The sequence below is a fragment of the Thermobia domestica genome, chromosome 8 (assembly GCF_964235325.1).
Source record: "Thermobia domestica chromosome 8, izTheDome1.hap1.1, whole genome shotgun sequence".
Classification (NCBI taxonomy): Eukaryota; Metazoa; Arthropoda; class Insecta; order Zygentoma; family Lepismatidae; genus Thermobia; species Thermobia domestica.
In genome coordinates this window covers 70,305,793-70,332,503 of record NC_137461.1, presented here as the reverse complement: position 1 = coordinate 70,332,503, position 26,711 = coordinate 70,305,793, and the positions used below count along the sequence as shown (strand labels likewise).

At 35.1% G+C, this 26,711-nt stretch overlaps 1 protein-coding gene across 1 annotated transcript in view; it reads left to right on the top strand.

Annotated features, from left to right (window-relative positions):
• Nucleotides 1–21,222: 21,222 nt before the first annotated feature.
• Nucleotides 21,223–26,711, top strand: part of LOC145692980 (tectonic-like complex member MKS1) — a 77,371-nt gene continuing 71,882 nt past the window's right edge. Inside the window, exon 1 of the mRNA XM_081768605.1 lies at nt 21,223–21,819. Within this exon, the coding sequence (XP_081624731.1) occupies nt 21,743–21,819 (77 nt within the window). The 5' untranslated portion in view covers nt 21,223–21,742. The remainder of the gene's footprint in view (nt 21,820–26,711) is intronic.

The following is a 26,711-nucleotide window of genomic DNA, read 5'->3' as shown; positions in this document are numbered from 1 at the left end:
GCGAAAACTATGGATAGGACACTAATATCGGTCATTTTAGATTACTTTTAAATTTTTCGGTATCCCCCCCTCCCCGCTGACTCTCGGCTCGAATAAGGTGAATTTGGAAGTTAATGTGATCAGAGTTTCACCATTGATTTCAGCGACCGCGAGAACTATTAATTCGACACTAATATCGGAAATTTTCTACTACTTTTACATGTCCCGATAAACGCCCCCCTGAGACCCCATGGTTCGAATTTTGAGAAAAACGTTTAACTCTGATCTGGAGCGTGAACCAAGGTATTTGTGACTAAAATTTGGTAACTCTCGCTCTATTTGTCTGGTTCCCAAGCCGTAGATAGCTAAAGGCCGTAAATAAAATTCAAACTTCAAGTGTAAGTGGGGTAACTCCCGACAATGGCTGGTTTAAGACGTTTGATAGCGAGGGTAATGGCTGGTTTATAAACACATTTGCTATAGCGTGTGTAGGTAAGTGGTTACAGCGTCTGACTGTTATGCTAAGGGTCCGGGGTTCGAGTCTCGGCCTGGATGGAGTTACTTTTTTTCAAAGAATTAAACACTATAAATGATGTTCGCATTTGTTGCTGAATGAGATTTATCCTATGAAGGGAGAAAAACCAGGACGGATACAGGGGGCAGGAGGAAAGACGGACACTGTTTATCCTTAAATGTTAAAATTTAATTTATCCCCATGTATTTTGCTCTTTCCTTTCCCTCTTTCCTTCTTTTCTCATTTTGTTTAACTTTCCATACTTTTTCGGTCTCTGCATGATGCGTATTATTCTTTTCGTTTCCTTTGCATTAATTCCTATCTCTTTGATCTTAAAGTGAATGGATTTTCTGCAGATTTATCTCGTGGTTGTTTCTCTAAGTGATGCTCTCAGATAGTAATACTTTTTTTTCCAAATGGAGGAATATCCTGGCATGTTATGTTTTCGGGCACGTGTTTGCTGTCATGTTGGTTGTCCAACTATCAGACATCGAGTGAAACTATTCTGCTACTGGAAAAAGCTATCATTTCTTATGTATCCAACCTCCAGTTTCTACTGTCGCTGACTGTACAAGGAATAAAGATCACTTTATTTGATGGCGGGACTCGGTCAAAGAATAGCTCAGCTCGGCTTGACCTGTATCTAGTACTTTATTTCTTGGTAAATACTCGCTACATCTGAACCAAATTTGGTGGACAAGTAGCCCATCATCTAAGGAATATAAATCGCTATATTTTGTGGCCGAGATCAGCCAAGGACAGCCTCGGCTGGACTTGTATGTGGTACTTTATTGCTCGGTAAATACTTGCTACATCTGAACCAAATTTGATGACAAAGTAGCCCATCATGTAAAGAATAAAGATCGCTTCAGTGATAGATTTTGTTTGGTTAGGCCCGACTATTGCTTTCTATGCATGGAGCTTCTGAGATCGGCTCACCGACTGTTCTAACCACTTGTTAAATTTTATTCTATCTGTGAAACAATATGGATATACAACTACAAGTATGCACAAAAATAAACTTTAAGTTAACTACCATTCGGTCAATTGAGTGTGAAAGTGAGTAAGTGTAACTAAATTAATGGAACTTAGAAGGTTTCACTATATAAGTTGGAAGTTTCTATTTATTTATTAACAAACTTCCAGGTTCAACTGTAAACCCGTTTTAAACTGTACACAGTCAGCCATACATGGAAAGGAATGTTTGGGAGGAAGTCGGGTAGGGCCTGTTTTAAGTCACAATTCCAACAGTCACGTGCCAAAACTGAGGTAAATCCTGTAATCTTTCAGTCAGGACAGTTGGTCACGGGACTCTGAAGCCGGAGCTTCCAGACTGTGAAGTGAAAACGCTATAGTTTATGAGTTTTATTACAGCTTTTATTATTATTATTATTATTATTATTATTATTATTATTATTATTATTATTATTATTATTATTATTATTACAGTAGGTCCGGGCACCGGTTCGTTAATGAGCAGAGACGTATTTTGTGAGCTACCGATCGCCTCCCCCCAAGAAGAGGAAACTTTCTTATTTTATATATAAATAAAACCCACCCTAGAGATTGGAGCTCTTAAAAGTAGCTCTAAGTAGCAGTATTACAACCCACCGCCGCTTAGAAGTCCATCCTGGATCCGCCCCTGTGGTAACCCGGAATTGCGTATTTTCACAAACTTAGCTTGTATGATGCTGAATGCGGAGCTTTGAACTTTGGATGCTTGCTACTTGTATACACTCTTTGTACACGCCATTTCTCATTTTCAGTATTCTCATTTTCTCTCTCTCTTTTTTTTTTTTTTTTTTTTTTTTTTTTTACCGGAAACTTAGCTTACCTCACTTTGATTGTGGACAATGCATTTGAACGCAGGGTAAGTGTCAATAGAAGTATGCTTTAGTTGTGTGTTTTGATTAGGCCTAGTGTTTTCTGCACATTAGTTCTCATTGACAATACAGTTTGAATCGGAATTTCCACTTATTCCTATTTATTATTATTATTATTATTATTATTATTATTATTATTATTATTATTATTATTATTATTATTATTATTATTATTATTATTATTATTATTATTATCATTGTCCGAATTATGAAAATAAGTTTTATTTGACCTAAACAGGATTTGAACCTATGATTGATTAATGACACTAGGAAATTACCTTTACAGTAGTGATTGATGCTATTCGTTAAATAATTACCCACCATTAATATAAATAGTGAAAAATAAATATATTTACTCTTTATTGTATCTTTTAGGGTTTATATATTTTTCAAAATTTTTGGGTAGGCCTATTCCTACCCGGCCTACTCGTTAAAGTCATCACTGCCAAATGGCAAAATCACTATACATATTTCGTGATGCAAGTACAGTATTGAATGGAATAACCGGGCACATTCCGTAACAGTTTACGTTAACACAACGCAAAATTTGCGATTTAGGTAGCGATAATGGACATAACAATTATAATGACAGTCTGCATTTTTGAGTTGTGTTGCTATAAGACGGATTTTCATGTGTCCTTTACCTCCGTGAGTTGCGAGCGATTGTGCTAAACAGCCAATGAAATCACGCATCGGAGATGGCGCGCTACACTCGCGTCAGAGTAGAAATTTGTTCAATTCTGACGGAAGTAGCGCGCGTACACTATTGTATTCACTGACTAACATGGCGGAGGTAAGAACAACGTTTGAAGAACTGCTCGTAGAACAAGTAAGAGAAAACAAAATTTGGACAACCTTAAGTATCCGAAATACAAGGATTCAGTATTAAAATATGCCATCAAATTGCTGAAAATATTGGTATCGATGGTTAGTACTTTTATATTTGTGTAATTAATTAGTTGTATTACCGGGAACAATAGATAGTTCATACAATAACTGGTATGTACAAATTATCAATCCCTATATAAAATAAAAGCAATGTAATTTGAAACATGCTTTAGTATGATTTATAAATATTTTTATTTGTTTTATAAAATTTATCCGGATCGGATTTTAATTCAAAGAAAAGGTTCCTGTATATTCCGTATTCTCGTTGAAGCTGGAAAACGGGGTGAACCCACCACATTTTCCTAACATACTTCTGACGGCGGCGTTTTGAAATATAATATATTCCAGCTAAAACGATAGCTCTCCTTCGGGAATCCATTATCACAAACTAAAGTCGCAAACTTTCTATTTTACGCATGCGCATTAGCTAGCGAGTAGTAATTTGGCGCAAAACACGCACGGATGTATGAAAACGAAAATAATTTACGATGAATACGCTACATGTGATGCTTCCGTTCTAACGCGGGCATGAAAATCCGCCTATACTTAGAATTTTTGCGAAGACTGGTGTGGAATGACAACCAACGTCAGTAACAGAGGCGAGTCTTAAGGGAAGTGATATTGGTAAAAATTAACATTTTACGAATGCAATCCACGAGAAGTTAACTGTGCAAATGTATGGTGGAATTTCATTTACGGTGGAAAACATCAGTGGTGTCAAAGCTAAAGTTCAAACAAAACACACCAACCACTTTTTGTTCATTATTATGCATATTTTGTATACAATAATAATAATAATAATAATAATAATAATAATAATAATAATAATAATAATAATAATAATAATAATAATAATAATAATAATAATAATATACAAGGTCAGTGGTAGCCCATGACTTCAAACCAGTATACGCCATTGACTACCATGTAGATATGAACACATTTACTGCATGTTCTATTATTTAAAATGGGAAAGATCACCGTTGTAATTAATTAATATCTATAATGCAGTTAATAATATCTTTTGCATAATTGCGGAGACCATGTGATTTTAGTTTACTTTAAGGGTTTATTATTTGGATTTTACCGTTCGTATCCTAACAGTTATTAATACGTATAATCTCCAGCAACGAACAAACAGGTGGAAAATGCGCAGAAGACTTGTTCACGAACCTAATCCCCACACCATGTCATGAACGTAAAGAATAGACATATATAGGATGAATGTATTTTGAAACGGGAATTGTATTATTTTAGATATTTTGGAGAGTAAATTTTTCAAAGATAAGCATTTTGTTTTCTTAGGTAATTATTGTTTATTTTACTTAGTATACAAGACGCGTTACATTTTATTTATAGCATTAATCCATATATATTTAAGGTACAAGATTTGAATTTAATAATTTTTTGACTAAATAATACAACTTGTATTCAAAATAATGGCTACATAATGAATTGTCAACTGAACCGTGGGTTTTACTAATTGAACTTTGTATTTAGTGTGTACTTTGCCTTATAGGAAGTGTGAAAAGATATAGGAACGCATCACTAATTTTACTAGAACTTACATTAATTTCGAAAAAAGTTTTCCTTGTACAGTATTAAGTTTATTGATTTGGATAGCAAACCGGATATGGATCATGGTTTGAAATCAGAGTCCTTTTATTTTCAGTGGAGAACTTTATTTATTTTTGATTAGTTAAAAAAAAAAAAACATGTTACTACGTCTGAACTGAATAATGTTTTACAGGATAATTATTGTCTTTGTAGATGCACGCACTGAATAAAAAATATGATTATAAAAACATCCGTCTAAAAACATCGCTACGTATACCAGGAGTTAATGCATCTTTTGATGGTTGTTTCAGGTTTTTTGGTGTTTGTCAATATACTGTCGGTGACACCACTAGCGTGCACAGGACATTGGGAATGTGGGTGCCAGATCTAAAGTACCACCATATGGAATGTCGTCCTCCCTCCTTTCCCCTAAGAAAAGATAGCGTCATTGCACCCGACGCTGCGTCGGCGACGCACGGCACGCATGCAGACGGGAAATAATTTATACATAATATCTTCTCAGTTTGTAATAATTTTACATAAGAAAAGTTTGTCTAATGGGGTGCCAAGGTACCCATGGCACCCACGTTACGCATGCCTATGGGTGACACCGGTTCGGTTTGTCAGTGTCAATACAATACACTCTTTCTTTGATCTGTTCCATCCATTTCTTTGATTTGCTACATGCACGCAAATTATTTGCGAATACTTGCGATAGCTTAGCTGTGTATCGTCCCGCCTCATGGTAGTAACAGCAGATTTATGATGATATATCCATCAACACCAAACGCTTTACTCATCATTACTTATGGTATGTTATTAAAGTTAGCAATACATTTATTTTTGTTTTAATATGCACAAATTCTAAGAGTTCAAATCTCTCATATTTTCGAGTGCACGGAATTAATAAATACGATTAACAGGATAAGTCGAATGTCTAATACATTTACATTAGTGCAAATATTTCTCTTAATATAACACATTTACAGTATTCTGGAAGATAAGATTTTTTATTCGTACATATTATTGATTTTCATTTAAGAACCTTATTGTATTATTGTACTAACATAATGAAATTTCACAGTGACCAAATGAAATGCTTATTTATCATTGACGGACGAAATGTAGGAATAGTGTTGTGTTTTTACCTTGTTATGGAGAACAACGTCGAACAACTTATATTCTTTTGAATATTTGACACTGCTTATTGTTCATGAACAGAACTTATAGCGTCACACGATGATTCCTAGAGTAAGGATCAACAGACTATAGTCTTTGATCCCTAAATTCGACAAGAAATTCAATTTCATAATTATGAATTTAGATTCGAAGTACTGGATTCGAAGTACTGAATTCGAAGTACTGTTTCACTTCCTGGCTGGCAATTGAAGAAAGCAAATGGACTTGACGACTAGATTTTTATCCAGTCATATCTGCTTGGGGCGATGAATGGATCGTTGAAGTAGCTCGATGATAATCGCTAGATGATGGCCTGTGCTGCCTCATGAACAGTTTCTGCTACGATGAATCTTCAGCGCTTGAAGGTCCGGGATGTTAGCCTGGAGATGGATTCTGCCTCTAATGTGACTTTATGTTTTCCTGCTTATTGTCGCACACTTGACTTCTGATCCACGACTACCAAGTTGAAACGTGTCTCCAATAGTTTTGTTAAGAAAGAACCTTGACGTTGGAGGTAATTGAACTAGATGGATCATGCATTCTAAAGGAATAGTGTTGCAAATAAAAAAAAACGTTCGTATTTTTTCAGAAATGTACGTTTTTTAGAAAAAAACATTGCCTATCGTTTTTTTTCTAAATTTCGTTTTTTACAAATAGTCATTTGTAATGCATCTTACGTCTATTTAAGTATGAAATATTTTTATGTAGGTGTAATCACCGTAAAATGCAACATAAATTAAACGCTAGATACTAATACGCTACAAATATTTTACAATGTACATGAATACCATACCTATTAACAATTCGGGTTTCAGCAGTTTTCATCAATATCAACTAAGAAATAAAAGTAGAAATGAAATTTTGTTTTTTCGTGAAAGCAGGCCTCTAATATGTACGAAAATAATGTCACGAACAGTATAAAATTCAAATAACTTGTCCAAAGGTAAAACCTAATACTAATTTGCCTATAGTAAGACTATTCATGGCTTTGGATTAATTGTTTTAACAAAAGAGACACTGACCAAAGCTTAAAACTGTACTTTATTTTAAATTATAATTTGTAACTGTTTCGGATATCTAGCATATCCTTCTTCAGACACGATTGAAATTAATGAAAATACAGACATATATATATATAAATGTTGTTATAACAGAGTTTAAATTCTTTAACCGTCATATATATATTCATTGTTATAAAAAATTTTAAATTCTTTTAACAGTCATATATAGAGTCATTGTTGTACTTTTTTATTTTTATTTATTTATTTATTTTTCTTATTTACCGAGGCCTTCAGCCCATCCTGTAAGTCTTCTTATTCTCTTTCCAATTAATCACTTTCTTTATTTTTGGTTCTTATAAGGGCCCTTTATTTTTATTTATTTATTTATTTATTTATTTTTCTTCTCTATGTTATTCAAACTTCCTTGCCATGATTCATTAATTGGTAAGCCCCCTGTCCAGTTCATCAGTTTATCTCTTCCTACCTTCTTTATCCAATCCGCTTCTTTCCACTTCCTTATTATCATTCTTTTCTCCATCTCCAATACTTCCGTCTTATCCCAATTAATTGCGTGATTCGTCTCCTTAACATGTTTGTATATGGCATTGGTATCTTTTTTCTTCCCAACATCATCTTCATGTTGTTTTATCCTTTCTTTCATTCTCTTTCCTGTCTCTCCTATATATGACATATCGCAGTCCTCACACCATACCCTGTAAATGACCCCTTCTTCCTCTTCATTAATCTTTTTAGTTCCTTTTCTATTCATCTTCTTTATTGATCTTAATAAAGTTTCTCCACTCTTTCTATAAGTTCTGACCCCTCCTTTCTTCAATAAATTCTTCAGTTTCTCCGTTTCTTCTCCCATACTTTCTATGCCATGCCATTTTCCACTCTCATCCTCTTCATTCTTCTTTCTCCCTCTCTTCCTCTTCCTGCGTTCTTCTTCCTTCTCTAACTCTTTCTTGCTGTAACCGTTCTTCTCTAACTGTCTGTAGAATTTCTGTATGCTCTCCTTCCTTCCTTCCTCTTCGTCCTCCAACATTTCTATTCTTCTTATCATATTTGTTATGAAATTTCTCTTTGTACTCCTATCCACGTCGCTCCTCTTATGGCAGTACACTCCCGCTGAGCACTCTTTCTGGTACCACCTCGTAACCAGGCCTTCTCCTTGTTTTATTATGGTCATGTCTAAAAAGTTTATTCTTCCATTTTCTTCCAACTCCATTTCCAAGCTTATGCCTTTTTCTTTATCTTCCACACTATCTTTGAAGTTCTCTAATTGTCTCCTAGTCCCTTTCCACAAGCCTAGACAGTCATCCACATACCTACAAAATATGATCAAGTTCTTACACCCTTCTTCTTTCACCTTTTCCTCCCATTTGTTCATAATTATTTCTGCCAGTACTGGGCTCAGCCTCGAACCTATACTGATTCCTTTTCTTATTTTTACCACTTTCTCACCTCTTATCCATTTCTTGAAACCTCTTCCTTCTTTCATTACTTTCTTCAATAGATCCTCTTCCTTCATGTCCTTATCCCCTATAACCTCATATGTATTGTCACATAAATCTTCCAGTTTCTTCTTGTACCATTCTTTCTCCATAACTACCACTGCTCCACCTTTGTCCGCCTGTTCTATTACTATGTCCTTCCTACTTCTCAACATCATAAGACCCCTTTTTAATTTCTTCTTCAAATTCTCTTTACTCCTTTTCTTCATGCTGTTCTTCACTAACGCTACTGCTCTTCTCCTTATCTTCTCTCTCTGTTCTTCTTCTTTAACGTCCGTTAAGGCCTCTTCCACTGAGTAAATCAGCTCTCTAAAGTCTATTTCCCCTTCTTTCACCTTGAATCTATGGTAATATGTTATGGTAATATATGAAGTTATGGTAATATAATAATTTGCCTACTAGTACTTTTCTAAATATCATATATAAATAATTTGTCGACTAGATATATATTGTATGTAGAGCCGGCTCTACCATATCTGTAACACGTGCATTTGCATGGAGCGGCAAATTTGGAGGGTCCGGCAAAATCTGTTATAACTTATAAGTATATTATTTAAATTAAATATTTCTTGTTGGAAACAGACTTCATGATGATGGTAGTTACATTAATGATGATGGCTAAGCTGACCTATTTGAATCCTACATTCATAAATTATGTTTAGGTTGCAGTAGTTTAAAGTTACATGGACAATGCTAAAGCAAATGGTCGAATCAATCAGAGCACAAATTGCTTGATTGTTTTCAAATGCAAGAATTCAATTCTCGAGTAGTAGCGAATATCTTTTCCATTTAGTTAGTTATCACAGTTTTGGTATGACAACTAGTCTTGTTTTTGTCAGAAACAAGTTCCTTATCATTGAAGATAGAAACAAGTTTTTTAAAAAAATGTTAACAGATGTAGGAGAAAAATCAAGAAATAAAGATAAAAGAACTAGTTGCACTGGAATTTCAAACCGATACATTGAGATTGAAGCTCGATATTGAATTCTATAGAAAGGATTACCATCTTTCTTCTGCAGGTGTGTTTGCTTTATCTTTCACTAACATAATAGATTAATATTTAAAGAAAAAAAAACAGACACACCGGGATTGCATTTTTAGTAAGTATTTAAGCCTTTCTGAGTGCGACTACACTTACCCTCTCCTTCGTTGTTTATGCTGGAGTAGCATACTTAAAATCATGACTTTTAAGATTTGTTTTTTCTGGAGAAAGGGGGAGGCGGCAAATTATGCCATTGCACGGGGCACAAATTGCCTAGGGCCGGCCGTGTGTATGATGATGAAAGTTAGTAGTTGATAATAATGTCACTTCTTGTATATGTATATACAAGACATGAACATAGGATGACTGAATTTGAAGTAATGTAGGGTGTTTCAAAATTAATATTAGGGTTTTGAAACTTTGTAGTATCTATTACAATTAACTTACAATTATAAATATTATATCAAATGAAAGAGCAACTCAAACAGTTTTGTACGCACGCATGTACTACTATGAGCAAAATAAATGACGCGTCTCTTTATTTTGAAGTTTCTTGAAAATATCTCCGTTTTCTTTATATGTTCTGAATTTCGGAAGGTTTACTCAACAGGACAGGTTAATAACAAACCCGTTTTTAATATTTGTATTAGATATTAGCTTAAAATAAATAAATTAGAAGCAAAAAACATTAAATCGACAGAAATCTCGAGAATTACCAACTCTGCTAAAGTGGGAAATTTTGAAGAACGCGAGGGAATTGTGCAGTTCAAAACGAAGCAGCGACATCTATGTCATTGAGAGAAACGTGGATTAGCTCTACAAACGAAACTTTTAACGACACATTTTTAATATGTCTTACTACATGCATTATCAACGAACTCCAAATATATGAATCTATGCTAAGTATTAACGTATAGATAGAGCAAATAGTTGAAATTACCTTGGAAAAAGACGAATTCTTAGCACAATCGTAATGAAAATTTCTCTTTACCGTAGAACAGATTCACTTCACGTTTGAAAACAATTAGCTCAGGCAGTTAAAGCAACTAGTCTGTATGCCGAAGGTAGTGGGTTCGAACCCCATGGAAGTGCCCTTGTCATTTTTATTTGTATGGTTATTTTATTTATTTTTTATGTGGGAAAGATTCAAATTGTAACATATGTGTAAACCTCATGACTCAACCAAAAAAAGAGAGAAAATGTTGTGGCACTTGCATTAGTGTTTCTAATTTTTGTTTGCAAACAGTTTCGTAATTATTTCCCCTGTGCTCACTGCTCACTACATGCTCACTGGCGCATAACGAATGTTTTCCAGTAAATGTTAATTCTAATTTGGAGAATGTTATCAAGTTTCACAATGTTTCTCACTTGATAGTCTTCTATCTACTTCTTTGGACACTTTGATAACAGATTTCCCTATATATATTTAATTACGGAAAAGTTTTACAATGTATTTGTCTTAAATTGAAATTGTTTTGAATTTACTACATGAGGTAAGTAGCCCGAAGGAGGAGAACTGAAGTAACTGATATTCCACGTAAAAGCAACCTGTTGTAGAATGATTATGCTTCTTACCTTCAGCACATAATCTTTACGTTAGAGAGTCATACAGAGAAAAATCCTGTTTTCTCCTCTCCTATGACCACTCATCTTAAAGCTCTACATGCAATGATTCATGTCACATAATTTCGGCTCTCCAAAGACATTCATATTTATTATTATTATTATTATTATTATTATTATTATTATTATTATTATTATTATTATTATTATTATTCCTGAATATGCCACCCTTACATAATGTAGTAACTTTAGACATCTTAGTTTAAAGTGCTTTCTTTAGTATTGAGCAACCACGTAACAAAATTTAAGATGTATGAGGAGACACGACGTTTTATTTCCCCCCTCTCTTTTCAGCACCGTCCCAACAGAAAGTATATAATTTCTGACAAGCAAGGCAGACAAAATGAATAAGAAATATATTTAGAGTATCCTTTTCTCCTTCGTGAATGGAATATCACGTAGCATTTTTTATTCTACCGAAGACGACTCTAGGCCGTTATGGTTAGGTAACAAAAGAAATACCTAATATATTTATTGCGCCTATTGACTGTAATATTATTTCTTCTTTATTTGTTCGAGGCAGCCCTACACAACCAAGGGTGAAAAAAAGAATAGGAAAAGTGCCTAAAGATTACAAAGCACTTTATATTTTGTCAGAAACAAGGAAGTGTATACACAGCATTGCTTTCGTTAACAAGTGTTTCAGCCTTGGGTCGCTTATAAAATTAGGCAGAATAAACTTTTGCCGATCCTTGTTCTAGAGGGATTTGTCAGGGATGGTTTGGTGTCGGGCTAATAACGATGAGTATCCGGTATGTTTATTTACATCGCCGTTAAAGAAATAGCAAACTTTCTGAAAGGAACTTACTTAGGAAACATCAGATCCTCCTTCTACTTGATTTCTTCTAGCGTTCTGAGTGAAAGTTCTATGGGACTATTAGAAAAATATATATTCCCGTTTCCACGCTGATGGTAGAATTTCTTAAGCAGTTATTGCATTATGTTCGAAGCATTGGCGTAAATACCGCCCCCGCAACCCTGTGGCGTGGGGACCGCACAAGCTGCAAGGCCAAAAAATATACAGAAAGTACGCAGGGGCGGACCAGGCCAAATTTTCACCAGGGCAAAGTGGTTTTTTGGCGCCCTCTCCCTGGTACTAGACTATATTTTACATTTTACCATAGTGTTTTTAATATTTTAAACCCATTTTTCAAAAAGACATTCATTACCTAGGAAAACTTCACAAAGGATATGGCCCGCTATAAACAATACGAACTCCGCCCCCCCCCGTTTGGTCTTGTGGCTAGCACGCCTGCCTTCTGTGGTACCGGGTCCAATTCCCGGTGGATTACTGTTGAACGATAAAAGTGGTTCGGATTCCACTGTAATTAGTATCCACATCTCATTTGGCCTAACACCGTGTGCGTGGGTTTTCTCGGGGTTCTCCCACTTTCTTCATTCCACCATTTCATTCATTACTCATCATCATTGTCTCCTTTAGCCTAACCAGCATAATCGTGGGACGTAAAACTCAAATATTTCATTTTTTCTCCTTTAGCCATTAAGGCATAACCATGGAACGCTGAACTCAAGCAAACAAACAAACAATGCTTACTCCCCTGCCACTCTTTATTCTAAATGCCATCTCCATTTTTCGATACAGCCCCCTTAGTACTATGAAACTCTCTTCTTCCATGGTTATGTAATTGCCACTACTTTACAAGAATATAAACCAAAAATGTCAGTAGAAAACATGCTATAAAATTTACTTTTTGAGGCTCGTTTTAGCGCCCCTCTTTCTCTGGCGTCCCGGGAAGTCGCCCGACCCTTGGTACGCCCATGAATGTACGGACGCATAACTAAGGACTGCGGAGGAGAGGTTAACCTTCATGTTATGCCACTGGTTTGACGTGTTCGAAATGTTCAGTGACTGATCGGTTAGTGAAATAATTTCGACGGTTACTGATGTTTAAAGTTTAGCTAAGACAAAGTTACCTAACCGAATATATTTGATATCGCGATGTCACAATTTGATATTTCCTCACATAAAAAGATAAAAACAATAGTAATAAAAACCCTTACTCGTACTGGGCTCTAACTACCAACCTAATTCGTACAGATTAGTTGCTCTGACCAACTGAGTTTCGATTTCTTACGCGAAAGAAGTTTTTATATTACGAAGCATGCTTTTCATTCTCAAAACTGTTCGAAGTAATACGAACATGGCTTAAGAACAGAGACGGAACTGAATTACCACTCGATTGATCTTGAGGGCAAATCATCAAAGGGTAGCTATAAACGTAAGTTCAGCATGCATTTCTGTGGAGTTCTGTTCAGTATTCCTATCTGCCAATCAAGCTTGTTCGTTGGAGTAATATTTTACAAACGTAACCTTTCGATAGAACACAATGGCAGACCAAAGAGAAGGAATTCTTGCCCTTGTGAACGTTGGACACCACAATGTGCAATAAAACTGTCGCGTCTCCTTGAAGTGATATTTTATCGAAAATAACTGTTTTCCTTTATATATCCAAAGTTTTTGAGGGTTTCAAAATGAGGAAATGTTACTATCAAACAAGGACGCATTTAGGGGTGGGTCCAGGGGGTCCGGACCCCCTCTGAAATCCCAACTTTTCTGTAAATTTAGCCTAATTTTGAGGATTATTTTTTAAAATTTTATTATAATTTATCCTAATATTGAAGTCGGACCCCTCCCGAAATAAATTACTGCATACGTGCCTGCTGACAATTTTCAATATATTCGTTAAATAATAAAGTAAAATAATTAAATTAGGGGCAAAAAGCTTCAACACGGGCTAACTTTTGTCCACTGCCAATATTGTTAGAAGGGATATTAATAGCAAAAACTGCTAGGCAATGCTGAACCTTGGAACTTCACCCCGAACAGCAAGTCTATTATTGAGAACTACATATGAAACATTTTATCAAAACTTATCTAGCTTTTCTCTGGCATGAAATTATTATATACACCAAAATGCACTCTCCTAAAATGTGTATCTAAACATTGCTCTACGTATCTACGAAACAATGAAATTTTTTTTTATCGAAATATGTGAGCAGGAAACTCTAACAGCTAGCCATTTTATTTAAATCGTAATAAATCCTGTAGCCGTGCGTTAACGTGAAGACAAAGCTTGGTCCATTGGTAAAGTGTTGGAAGAATGAAAACTCAATGTTCGTAGGTTCGAATCTATCCACTCACCACAACATTTTATTCTTATGTGTAACGATGAAATAAGAAAGAAAAAATGTATAACCGTTAAGACAAAACTTCAACCAAGTCTGAAGAGAACAATACTAAAATAGTAACACAATGACGTCAACCAGGAATATTTCATGTAGGTTTGGACTAAATTACAGCTGTCAACAATTGCAGAAGTAAAAACAGGCTGATAGGTGTAATGCAGTCTAGACTTCTGAATGCATTTACTTCCTGAAAACTTCCGTCTCGTCATTGGTATGCCGTTAGTCATTGTAAGACCTTTCAATTGGAAGTGAAATGACACAAACTAAAACAGTTTTAAATCAATAAATGTCTGTGTGTGTAAAAGTAGGTGTCTCTTATCCGTAGTTCTGAGTTCCTTTTACTTTGAAGTGACAAATGAAAGAAGAAAGTATGGTGTTCGAAAAAAAATCAAATTTGAGATTTCAACGAATTTACACGTATTATAGCCCCTAACACCGAAAAAGTTATTTTTCGATACAATACCTATATAATTATTAAAAATCCAGTTGTAATATACCCTTTCTTCAAAAGCTCTGTTTTCTGTATTTAATTTGATTCAAATCTAATCACACACTAAGCACAGTAATATATTTTATTTTGAAAAACTTAAACGTGTAACAGTTTCGCCAACTATCTACTTTTTAGACTTCCTAAGACTCTATGAATAAAATGAAAAAAAGTCAATGATAAAAGACAGCTTTTGAAATCCCTTACATTGGATTGGCTATTCTCAGCCAATCCCACCAATCACAATGCAGTTCACTCTAAACAATCCAAAAGATAAACAAACTCATTAAACTACCTTCCCCTATTGTAAGCTACTAAAACGTAAACTAATTGCTTAATTTGCTTTCCTCCCTTGTTTTGACTTATACATAAAAGCTTGTCGTATAGCAATCTGAAATAATCCCTTATAACTAGACGAACTGTTAAGTCCTGCGAGAGATTTATAACTTGTGTAATAATTTCTTCGAATACACCGTGTTTTTTAGATTTCTTTGATATCCTCAAATGGTAAACAACTATTTTCCATGGGCACCCGGTGGGATGGCAGGGGTCGCCCCCCTAGCTCACAAAAATGTATACATAATATAGCAAACCACGTATATTAAATACCAGATATACCAGACGTGATACATCAACCATGGAAATACCCCTTCCTAGAAAATTTTCTTCGGGCGCCCCTACCTCTTTCTGATTTCTTTCTTATGCCATAAACATATTCAATCTAAACTTATGCTCCGTATCATTTTAACATGATTTTTTAAAATTATATTAGAACCATAGACAAAGGGGGAACTACTCTAAATATTTAGTTAGTTTTCCCCTTGATGTATTCAAAGAAATTAATTCAAAATATAATATTAGGAAAAACGCATAAAAGATTGTTATTGTAATGAGAGCATTTTCACGTATTAAATTCAGCTAGAGCGAAATTTTTCATAGTACATTTTGTTAGGTTCTATATCACCAAGTTAAAGAAGAGAGAACCTTATCTTCTTCCATTCTCTTAGTATGAACGAATCGGTGACTCACAGGGCAGTTAACAGATCGAATCGGTCGCTCATAGGACAGTTAACAGTTCCTGTCGCTAATAGGACTGTCGCAAGTGGGAAGACACCGTCTAAAGAGGGGATGAAGAATTTCCCCAAGTTATATAAATGGGCCTTTTCTTGAACTTATAATCTCATATTTTAGGTACTTAGAATTGTTATAAAAAATTGAAATTTGGTATGCTTGTACGTTTTTGTTAGCGTTACCTAACTGAATTATCAGAAATAAAAATTTCCAATTGTAGAGTGGTTTTATGGGGAACTGAAAAATCTTTCCCATGTTATTTATATTTCCCATGGACGTCTTCTACACCCCAAAATGTTTAGGTATTTCTGGCAGGATTAGAATGATGAAATTTGGCATGATTGTATCCTTCCGGGACTAACCCACAGGAAAATTCCCAAATGTCAATATTTTTAATTTTCTAGGGGTCTAAAGGGGGATGAAAAAATTGCCATATTATTTAAATGGGTGTTTTCTTGGAATACAAAATCTTATCTTTTAGATAGTTGAAAATAGAAATAGAAACGATAGAATTGTGTGTTCCAGAGGTGGAAGGCTATAGGCCGAGCAAAGACAGTGTGTATGGGCGAAGCCCCCCGGATAGGCAAATTCAGGAAATATGAGGAGCAAGTTCACGAAATTCAATGTTGATGCAAAGGCCCATAGATTAGAAATGCGTGGCCGTAGGCCGATCAAACCCGGGGATCTGGGGGCGGAGCCCCCATCTAGCCAAAGGCTAGTCTAAAATTACAAAGTTCTAGATCCTGTACCTAGTATTTATGAGTGGAACATAGAACCTCTTCCAACTACGCAAAAATGGGAGGGTCCTCACAATTGAATAAGAAACGTTTGTTTATAATCTTGCTTGCATCTCCATAACGCACAGAGTACCATCCAGCAATTTGAACAGCATTTGTGTTATTATGGGGAAGAATAAGGTTCTATCGACATCTGATACAACAGTGTACTTTAATTCTTATTTAATGTCCGATATTCAAAAGGATTCCATGTCAGAAGGGCCCGGACAAAAGGGCGAGGAGAAAAAGACCCCAGTCAAAACGGCCCGGGTCAAAAAGGCCTTGATCAAAAGGGGCCAAGAAAAAGGGCACCGGGTCAAAAGTGCCCAGGTAGAAATGCTCATACGGCCAGAAAGACTAATATCAAAGCTGCAGTGGAAATCAGGGATGTATGAGGAGAGAGGGCCTAGTATTCCCTTAGTAAGTTTAAGTTTTTGTGCAACAGAATGGTAATTTTAATTTTGTTTGGGTTGCTGTTTGTTCTGCAACAATCGCTACCGTTTAAGTCGGCTCTCAATGAAAATTTGCTTTCACCTGCGTCTCTTTGAGCTTGTATTTTCGAGACATGTCACAATCAGACTTTATCTATTAATGACTGTTCCCTTAGTTCTAAAATTCCATTTCTGCCCCTGGATTAAAGTATAAAAGCACACACTACTATGAAAAATATTCTGTTGAAAACATTTGTTTAATTTTACTCTAAGAATATACATGTGGATTTGTATACAGGGTTAGTCATTGTATTGGGACAGAACAATAATAACGACACAGGTATACGGAATAAAATCAAATGTTGCAATTGCTATTATTACCAAAATTGCATTGATTTGGAGTGTTTTCAACGTGAAAGTCATCTTGAATTCCATTATATTGCAAATCGTACTTTTGTTTTTCTTTGAACGGAAAAGGCTATGATTTTACACTTCAATTTAGGCTTGAATATTCCCACAAATGAGAATGTGAACTCATTTTCGACACGTCACTACCTATTTATGATACACAGTGTGCTATATTTGACATACTGTATGTATCTAATAGAAAAAAGTATCTTGACAGGACAGTAGAAAAGAGACAAGTGGACAAAGGAAATCAAACGTTTCAGGTTGGTATTGGTGTTGAAACTGCGTTAAATGATTGCATGTACATCATAGCAACCATCTTGAATTCCGCTTAATATATACCATATAATATTTTTAAATAGAAATAGGTATTTATGCCACACAAATTTAGGCTAGATCCTCCTAGAAACGATAATCTGAATTGATTTTTGACCGACCGCCATTCGTTTACGAGAAAGCGTGTGCTACGTTTGACATTTGTTTCTAGCAGAGGAAAGTATTGGTACAGACAAGTAATAAAGAGAATGTTCATTGTGTTCTTAACGTTCCTGTTCGTTTGCTTGCGTTTGTAAATTATTGTGGAGTACGTGATGTTCTTAATGTGGAGTTTCGAATATTCAGTACAGCTCAAAGATTTCGTTCAAATAGTAGCTTGTGGTAACAATGTTTTGTCTGGTCAGTGTATCGTACCGTGTGAATTTAATACAGGAAGGATATAATGGTAAAATAGCTAGAAAGAAACCATGTATTATTCAAGAGAAGAATTAAGAAATATAAGATACTAAAATTTTCTAGAGCTTTCGAAGATAAGACAAAAATTGGTGGGAATATGTGTTGTATATATATGACAAATGTAAATTAAACCTGCATGGATATGATAGTTGAATAATAGTTTTTAGACAAGTAAATACAGAGATAAATGTCAAGAACTTCCAGCCTACTGTAAAATACGACGGAGGAAGTGTAATGGTTTGGGTTATATATGTTCATCACAGACGTTGAAGAGTTAGTGTGTATTGATCAGATTCTGATAAAACAAATATATCTTAACGTTCTTAGGACACATCTTCACCCAAGTACGAAAAATTGAGAATGAGCAGGACTTCTAATTTTATCAAGATATTGATCCCAAACAAAATATATGTCGTAAGGAAATGATTGTTTTAAAACTGCCCAAAAGTGCGCGAAACCCTACCCCACAGTACCGACTTTAGCCCCATTGAGAATCTTTGGAACGAATTGCAACGTAAGGTCAATATGTACGAGTTACGATGAAACAAGGTTTGAGAAAAGCATTACGTACAGTGTGGAACAATATTTCCCCATATTATACCAGGAAAATTGTAACAACCATGCCGAAATGCTTAAAGGAAGTTATAAATCGTTGTATGTTTGCTCTTAAATGCTAACTGTATTAACTTGGAGGAATAATATGTTTTGAGGACATTTTATAGTAGTTGGTTCATGATAGCTGAATATATGTATATGTAGTGGACAATGTCCACATCCCCATTCAATACATTTTTTTGCAACAACACACACACTTGTAACATTTGCTTTTCCTCCGCCACATTACCACTTGATTGTCCTGACACTTCTGTCTACTACATACAAATGTTAAACATTACATGCCTGCATCGTAAAAGAATGGGGATAGGTAAAGAAAATAAATTCAGATTTTGGTTTGTGGGAAAATTCAAGCCAAAATTTATGTGCTAAACATACTCTTGTTCATTTAAAAATATTGTGTGATATAGAATATGGCAGAGTCAAGATGGCAGCCATTATGTACACACTCTCACTCAATGCAAGTTTCGCATCAACATACATCTACAACCTTTTACTTTCCTCCGTCTACGTGTCTCATTGCTTGTCCAGATACTTTGGTCTATTAGATACAAAATGTCAAACGTAGCACTCTATCTCCCAAACGAATGAAAATAGATTTTAATAAATGAGCTCTTATTCTCATTTGTGGGAAGATTCTAGCTTAAATTAATGTCAAACCTATCCCTTTCCATTCAAAAATATTGTTTAATATTAAATATCGCGGAATCCAAAGTATCAGCCTTGAGGTTCATATTCCATTCAATGCAGTTTTTACATGAATACCCATCTGCAACATTTACTTTTCCTCCGTACACGCGTATCGTTTTTGCTGGTCTATCGTAATATTTTTACTAATCCTGTATTTTTTCCAGATGTATGTTCTTTGACTACAAATGAATCAGGTACTGTTCACATCATATTTTTAATCTAATAATCGTTTTTATACTTCTGAGTGGAAGAGAGCCCTTTGGTCGCAGGGTCCTTTAGATGTCGGGCTCTTTTTATCACGGGGCTCTTTTAACTCGGGCCCTTTTGTCTCGGAACCCTTTTGACGCAGGGAACTTTTGTCGCTGGGCTCTTTTTCTCGGACCTCTCTTTCACAAAACCCTTTTCACTCGGGTCTTTCAGTTCTCGCCCTTTGTCCTGGCCCTTCGGACGTGACACTATTCAACACACTCAATCACTCTGTTTATTACAGTAGCCTTCTTATGTCTTAACAATTATCACCTCGTTCTTTATCATGTGTTACAATATTAGATAGTTAATAATTACGATTTATAATGTAATCAAAATGTTCAACAGTCGAGTGATGTCTTTATCCACAGTTGGATGCGGTATGCATTGTCTCTGTTATAGTGTTCCGCTTGAATTGATTAGTTCTATTATGCATTTAACGTTAAACTTCGTTCCTGGTTTCATTCTGTACGTTACTTCTTTAAACGGTCCCATTTTACCGTTTGGATTGCTCATTGGGCTTCTCCCTGAGCATCAAAACATTGATGGCTAGCTAGATAGAGACGCGTTCACATGTGAGCTTAGAAGATACAGATACTGTAGATCTAGCTGCAAAAAGTGCATGTATTGTTTTATTAAACTTCTACCTCTTAGAGAGACAATACACTCTCGCTTTGAGACAATGGCAACGGAAGAATAGACGACGTGGTTCTGGCCAATCTTATTGGACAATTTTTGGAACTCACCGCCTCAATCCCAGGGGTTTCATCACTACTTGATCTCACGCTGAAATCACCACTTACTGTCGATTCCATTTTTGGAACTGCCCTCACTCTCGCAAAACTTTTTCAGATTCGCAAGAAAGACACTTACCACTGTTGGTACGATAAAGATATAGGCACCGTTAACGACCTCTTGTTTGCATGTGATTTTATTCAACAACATCGACATTCCTTTCTACAGCGATTAACTTTTTATCTTGGCATGGGTCCTTTTTCCTATTAGTACATCTTGGACACATACAATTGGTTCGCTACCACAATTCTTATCAACTTTCTACTCCTCAACAGAATTCTTCTATAATAATAATAATAATAATAATAATAATAATAATAATAATAATAATAATAATAATAATAATAATAATAATAACAACTAAACAAAACTCTATTAGTCGACTTCTCCTTTGAGAAGAACTTGACGGAGGAATTCTCTCCTCAGATACCAATTTTTGCTTTCAGACCACCGAACGTTCTAACCCACTCTACGAAATTCTTTCGTGACGAAAACAACTACCTGTGGCCCGAAATTTTCCTCCACCAACATTGGGATTGCAACAATCAATTTTTACTCACTCTTTGAGAAGCATTACGTTCGTACAACACATTTGAATAACACTACACTCGTAGCCTATCACGATGTTCCGTCTGAAGCACTTCCCTATCACTAATAAAAATGTATAAGAAAAAGAGGAAGAAAAAGTTAAGAGAGAGAGAGAATGGAATAGCAATAAAGCAGCGAAGAAGAAGAAGAGATGGAATATTTGTTTATATTTGTATTTAAAAATAATTTATGAGTGAATATTACAGACAAGTGTGAATGGATACATAAAATAATACCTTTAAAATGAAAATAGAAGAACAATAAAAAATAATTCTACGCTAACGAGAACAATTTTAGAAAAGAGAACCGCAAAAGTAGTGGAAATTGCGGACTGGTGAATTGAAGTGCACGTAAGAATTAAGATTAGTGCAAGGTGAAAACAATGAGAATATACATGCAATGTATACACATTGAGAAGTAGCTATAATTCTCGAACATAGTGTCATGTTGGAAAGTTGTCAAAAATAAAATGGAAAGTTAGAGGTTTATAGGTGTTTCTCTCTTATTATGTCGCATTTCGTAATCCGGTAAAAATTGAGGGCTTGCTGGTGCGTTGATAATGCGCAAGCGTCCGAAATGAGTTCTTTTGAAGAAAATGATTTTTGTTCTGGAGTATACAGATGCAAGGATTCTATAAAGCATTTTAAAATAAGGTAAGTGTACTCCAAATATGTCACATTACTTATCGACTTAAAAAAAGAAAAAAAAAGTTAGTCGTTTTACATTGTGACTGCGGTAGACTTATAAACTATGGGAATTAAATACGTATTCAAACTTGAAGTAGTGCATCTATAACCACTAGTTGCAATAAGGAATATGATCAAAGTTATAACCTGTTTCTTGTATTCTAAATCCATATCTAAAAGTTATTACTCACGCAATCTCTCTTACTGTTTAAAGTAAAAAAGGTTTTTCATACCAGCCATGCTGAATGAGGTTTTCCTTTGTTTTCCTCATTCAAACCAGGCAAATGCCGGGGTAGTACCTAACTTATAGGTCCCAGGCCGCGTCCTTCCTTTCCTTTCCTCGGACAATGTGCTCGCCGAGGGACGTGATTTCTCATACGTGACGAGCTTTATGAAAATAACTATTGAAACCGGAAGTAGTAGTAAATTTCAACTACTTCCGGTTTTTGTAGATTTTGCTGCTGATTGTGGTATGGTTTCGTAAGACTGAGTCGTTAAAACAACGCTTCTTTCTATTTATTACTGTTTCTATTTGGCGATCAACGTCGAAACTGGAAACAGTTGATTTCTTCCACTTTTGGTTTGAATATAGAATTAAGAGAGGAAGTGGATTCTATTCTTGGGACGCTGATTCTATTGCAAGAAGCGGCTTCTCGATATCTTTTTCTCCATTTTTCTTGTACGGAGATTAGTATTTAAACCGGACATATTAATAAATTTCAGCCACTTCTGTTTAAACACTAAATCGATAGTGAAAAAACCATCACAGCTTTTGTTCTACCGTGATAAATGTTAAAATCGGAAATGCTTGGTTTGTAATGCTTCTGATTTGAATACAGGGTTAACGGAGGAAATGGAGCCTACTTTTGGGATACAAAAAACAGCATATACCTTCTAGCGTTTTAGCAGCTCTATGAAAATAATAGTCAAATTGAACTAATTGATGTTTCGGTAGAGTGTTGCGGGTAGTCATGGAATGTTGCCTTGAGACACTTGGAATGTTACCTTGAGTCGTTTGCATAAATAGCTTCTCTCTCCATCTGTTACCGTTTTCGTTCTACGGGGAGAAACATTGAAACCGAAAATCGCTAATTTTAACCACTTCTGGTTTGAAAAGTGGGTAACAGAGGAGATAGAACCTATTCTTGGTGAATCTTGCAAAAAACCGCTTCTGGATCCCTTACCGTTTTTGTTCTGATACTTGTCGACAGACAGATAGGCTGACAGGCGGACATAGCCGTTCTGTAAGACTCCCGACACTTATGCACAGCATAGTTTGGAAGTCTAAAACGGGAAAACAATTATTACACGTAAGTGCCGATCGCAGAATATCATCTGGTAGGGGTTTCAAGCTTTCAATTTCTTATATCCTTTCAGGACAAGAATAATTTTTGTGCAAATAACTTAAGGGGGCAGACTACTAAATATTTTTCAAAAGCTAACAATTTTTCTTTTGCTCGTTTTTTGTAAGTGAAAAGAGATAATGAAATGTAACTTACCACAATAATAGATAATGTTATTCTACACCCGAAAATACGAATCGGAAGAATTTTCAGCGTTGCCATCCATAGAAATTACATTGTGACCAGAATTTGAATTACCCAAAAATTGAGGTTAAGGCAGCGACTAGGAAAATTAACTGAACGGTAATTGATAACTTATCGTCCTGTCTTTGTTCCTTGATAACTACTTTTTAAATGATATTTGTGCTTATTTTGTAGAAACTTATTTATTTTGTAATAACTTATGTAAGTTATTACAAAATAAATACAGATATTGTTTAAAAATCCATTTATTAATTTCATCATATGCATTTCGATGTCTCCTTTTCATCGTCACCGGTGAAAGACCGAATGACTTTTAAAGAATTCGATCGTCTTCTAGGACTTCTGTACAGATTAACAGAAATACGGAACATCTCTTCCTTAACTTTCTACAAGACAATAATTTCTACTAAATTGGAATATTGTTCACCTATCTGGACAATGGCAGCTCCTACAAACCTCTCCCGGCTAAACTTAGCTCTAAACTTCTACCTTGCAATAGTACGCCTTAGAGTACCTTGCGCACGTATGATGCCAAAACCTGACCTGTTACAAACACTAAATATTCAACTACCTGACACTCGTCAGAAAATAAATGACCTCAAATATCTGTATAAACTCACACATGGTCAACTCAGGTCCGAAACGCTGCACTCAGAATTGTATTTCCCAATCCCCTTCAGATAAACACGCAACACGTATGTTTTTCATACAGTACGACCTAGACTTCGAATAGTTCAATGTTATCTGTTCTACAGGCTTCCTAAACTATACAACGAAATGTCACATGCATCCATAGATTTATTTAATTCTGCAGCTGCATATAACTCTGCACTACGACGTCATTTTGGTGGATAAACTTTAGTCAGCTATTGTCAACCTTTTTGTTGTTCCTATTATTGCTGTCATTATTATTATTATTATTATTTATTTATTTATTTATTTATTTATTTATTTTAAATATTCCAGTGTAAACTGGCGTTTAGCTGTATCTGGAATTGTGTTCGTAAATAAATAAATAAAGAAAGAAAGAATTGGTTCGTGAACTTACATAAAGTTTTTTTTTTCAGTCTTAGAAAAAAAAAACAGTATTACACTTCGTTAACATCAGAAAAACACAACTGTGAATTATAACTTCCATAAACCACTTTTATTTTTCCCTTTTCCGTTAAGGAACGAGGGATCAAGGGTGATTTTTCAAAACGAATCGAGTATCGGCGTGTTCTTTCCTGTCAGCATGTATTCACACTATGAAATCTGAAGGAATTTCAGGCAACTAAATATGTATATGTTACAGTTCATGAATCAATATAAAAATTCGTTAACAATCATGTACGGATGTTGACAACAAGACATCGTCGTAATGTGTACAATTAGATTAACAAAACTGTTTCTTAAGTGAAATTCCAATTTATTATTTCATTATTAACACTTATAAAGCTGCTGTTGTAGATTATTAACATAATATCTTATTACAAGCTTTTCTAAGCTTAACTACTCACTTGAAATTCCTATTCAGCATTGGCTACATACCAATATGTATTTTTTTTTAAGAACTTTCAAACCTTTAAATCAAAACCTAGATAATGCGTCTGAAAATAGCAATGGAAGTAGAACCGTCTCTTTTTGGGATGGAGGTTTATTTTACCGATTAAAAGCTGACTTTTTGAAGAAAAAAAGAAATATTTGCTTTCTTTGTATATGCCTTTCTCATTTAAGTACCACGTTTGTTTTCCTGTACTAGATTCTGCCACTACAAAAAGACCTTCACAACACTCACTTCTTGTCAGTCTTATTTTCAGTCCGGAGTTGGCTATTTTGACTGGTTTACTTCTTTGGTTCTTAGCAACTGCAAGTTATGCAACCCAGCACATCACTAGTGACACTTTGGTTGCCTAACAACTTTCTCAGGTGCCTGAAAGTTAAATACATCTTTTCATGTGTGTTTTAGAGGTTTCCTAAAGTCAGTGTGGCAGACAAGAGAAGTGTATCATAAACATAGAAGCAGGTTTTAAAAAAGCGCTGGCGGAAAACAGTTTCGTTCTCTGGTGGGAAACAGTTGTGAGCTTCGGGTATTCCATTAGAAGCTAAAATAAGTTCATTTTATAAAACTAAAGCTATTAACGGGAGTGTTGAGTATGATGTGAGTTTAACGAAAGTAAAACTTTATTATTCAGAACATTTCTTCTTTTCTTACCGTTTTATCGTGTCAGTATGTTTGAAATAGGAATCTCTTGATTATTACTTTTTTTTTTAACTATCTCCCCCTCGAATTTTAATTACCTCGATTGAGCTCCTCGTGGCTATGTGGATAGCGTACGTGCCTTTGGCACATAAGATTGAGTTCAGTTCCAGACGGGTAGTTCATGTGATTCGTAGCCTATTCGACGTTAAACTATAGGTCCCCATTTCATATAGCTTTGCTGCTGAAAGATACGTGAAATCAAATGAAATGACCTCAATAAATGCTATGTATATAGATAGATAAGATATGCTTGTTTTACGTAATTTCTTACATAAAATGGGGGCCGCGGTGGCTCAGTGGTAGAGCGTTTACCTCTGGTGCGTGGGGTCCCTGGTTCGATGCCAGCTCGCGCCAGGTGAGCTTTGTGGTGGACAAATACCGTTTGCGTGGATTTTCTAGAAGTTCCCCCGTTTCCTCCTACTTTCTTCATTCCACTATTTCATTCATTTCTTATCGTCACCGTCTCCTTTAGCATATCCGGCATAACTGTGGGACGTAAAGTTTCAAGATTTCATTTCATTTATTTTATTTTCTTACATAAAATGTGGCTTTGCTCCTAAAACATAACTTAGTAAAGTTTTAGTTTATGTTGAAAGTGTAAACAATAATGTTGTCCCACGTGATGTAACTGCTACAGTTTTAGAACAATTATTGCTAACATTCTTAAAATATTTACTAATACAATTTTGTCGTTTAAAGTTACTCTAATTTTTCTACAAGCAATTCGTTGAAACTAGTCCAGTGATTTACCTTCTTTTTTTTTTATTTTTAATGAGTGACCGATTTATTTGATTCGTGAATTTTACGTATTTTCTTCTTCAGTAATTAAATGTTTTTTGTTTGATTGATTGTTTGTATGTGTGTGTATGTGAGAGACAGAGAGTGAGTGTGCGTTTTTTTTTTTTTTTTTTTTTTTTTGACAGAGAAATTTAGAACGTATTGTTATTTGTTCATTAACTTCGAAAAATTCGAAAAAGCCTAGAATATCGCAGGCAAACAAGCAGTTTTTTTTCTTCCACACCCTTGCATCTTGAAATGGAAGTAATAACATTCGGAATTATATGAAAACT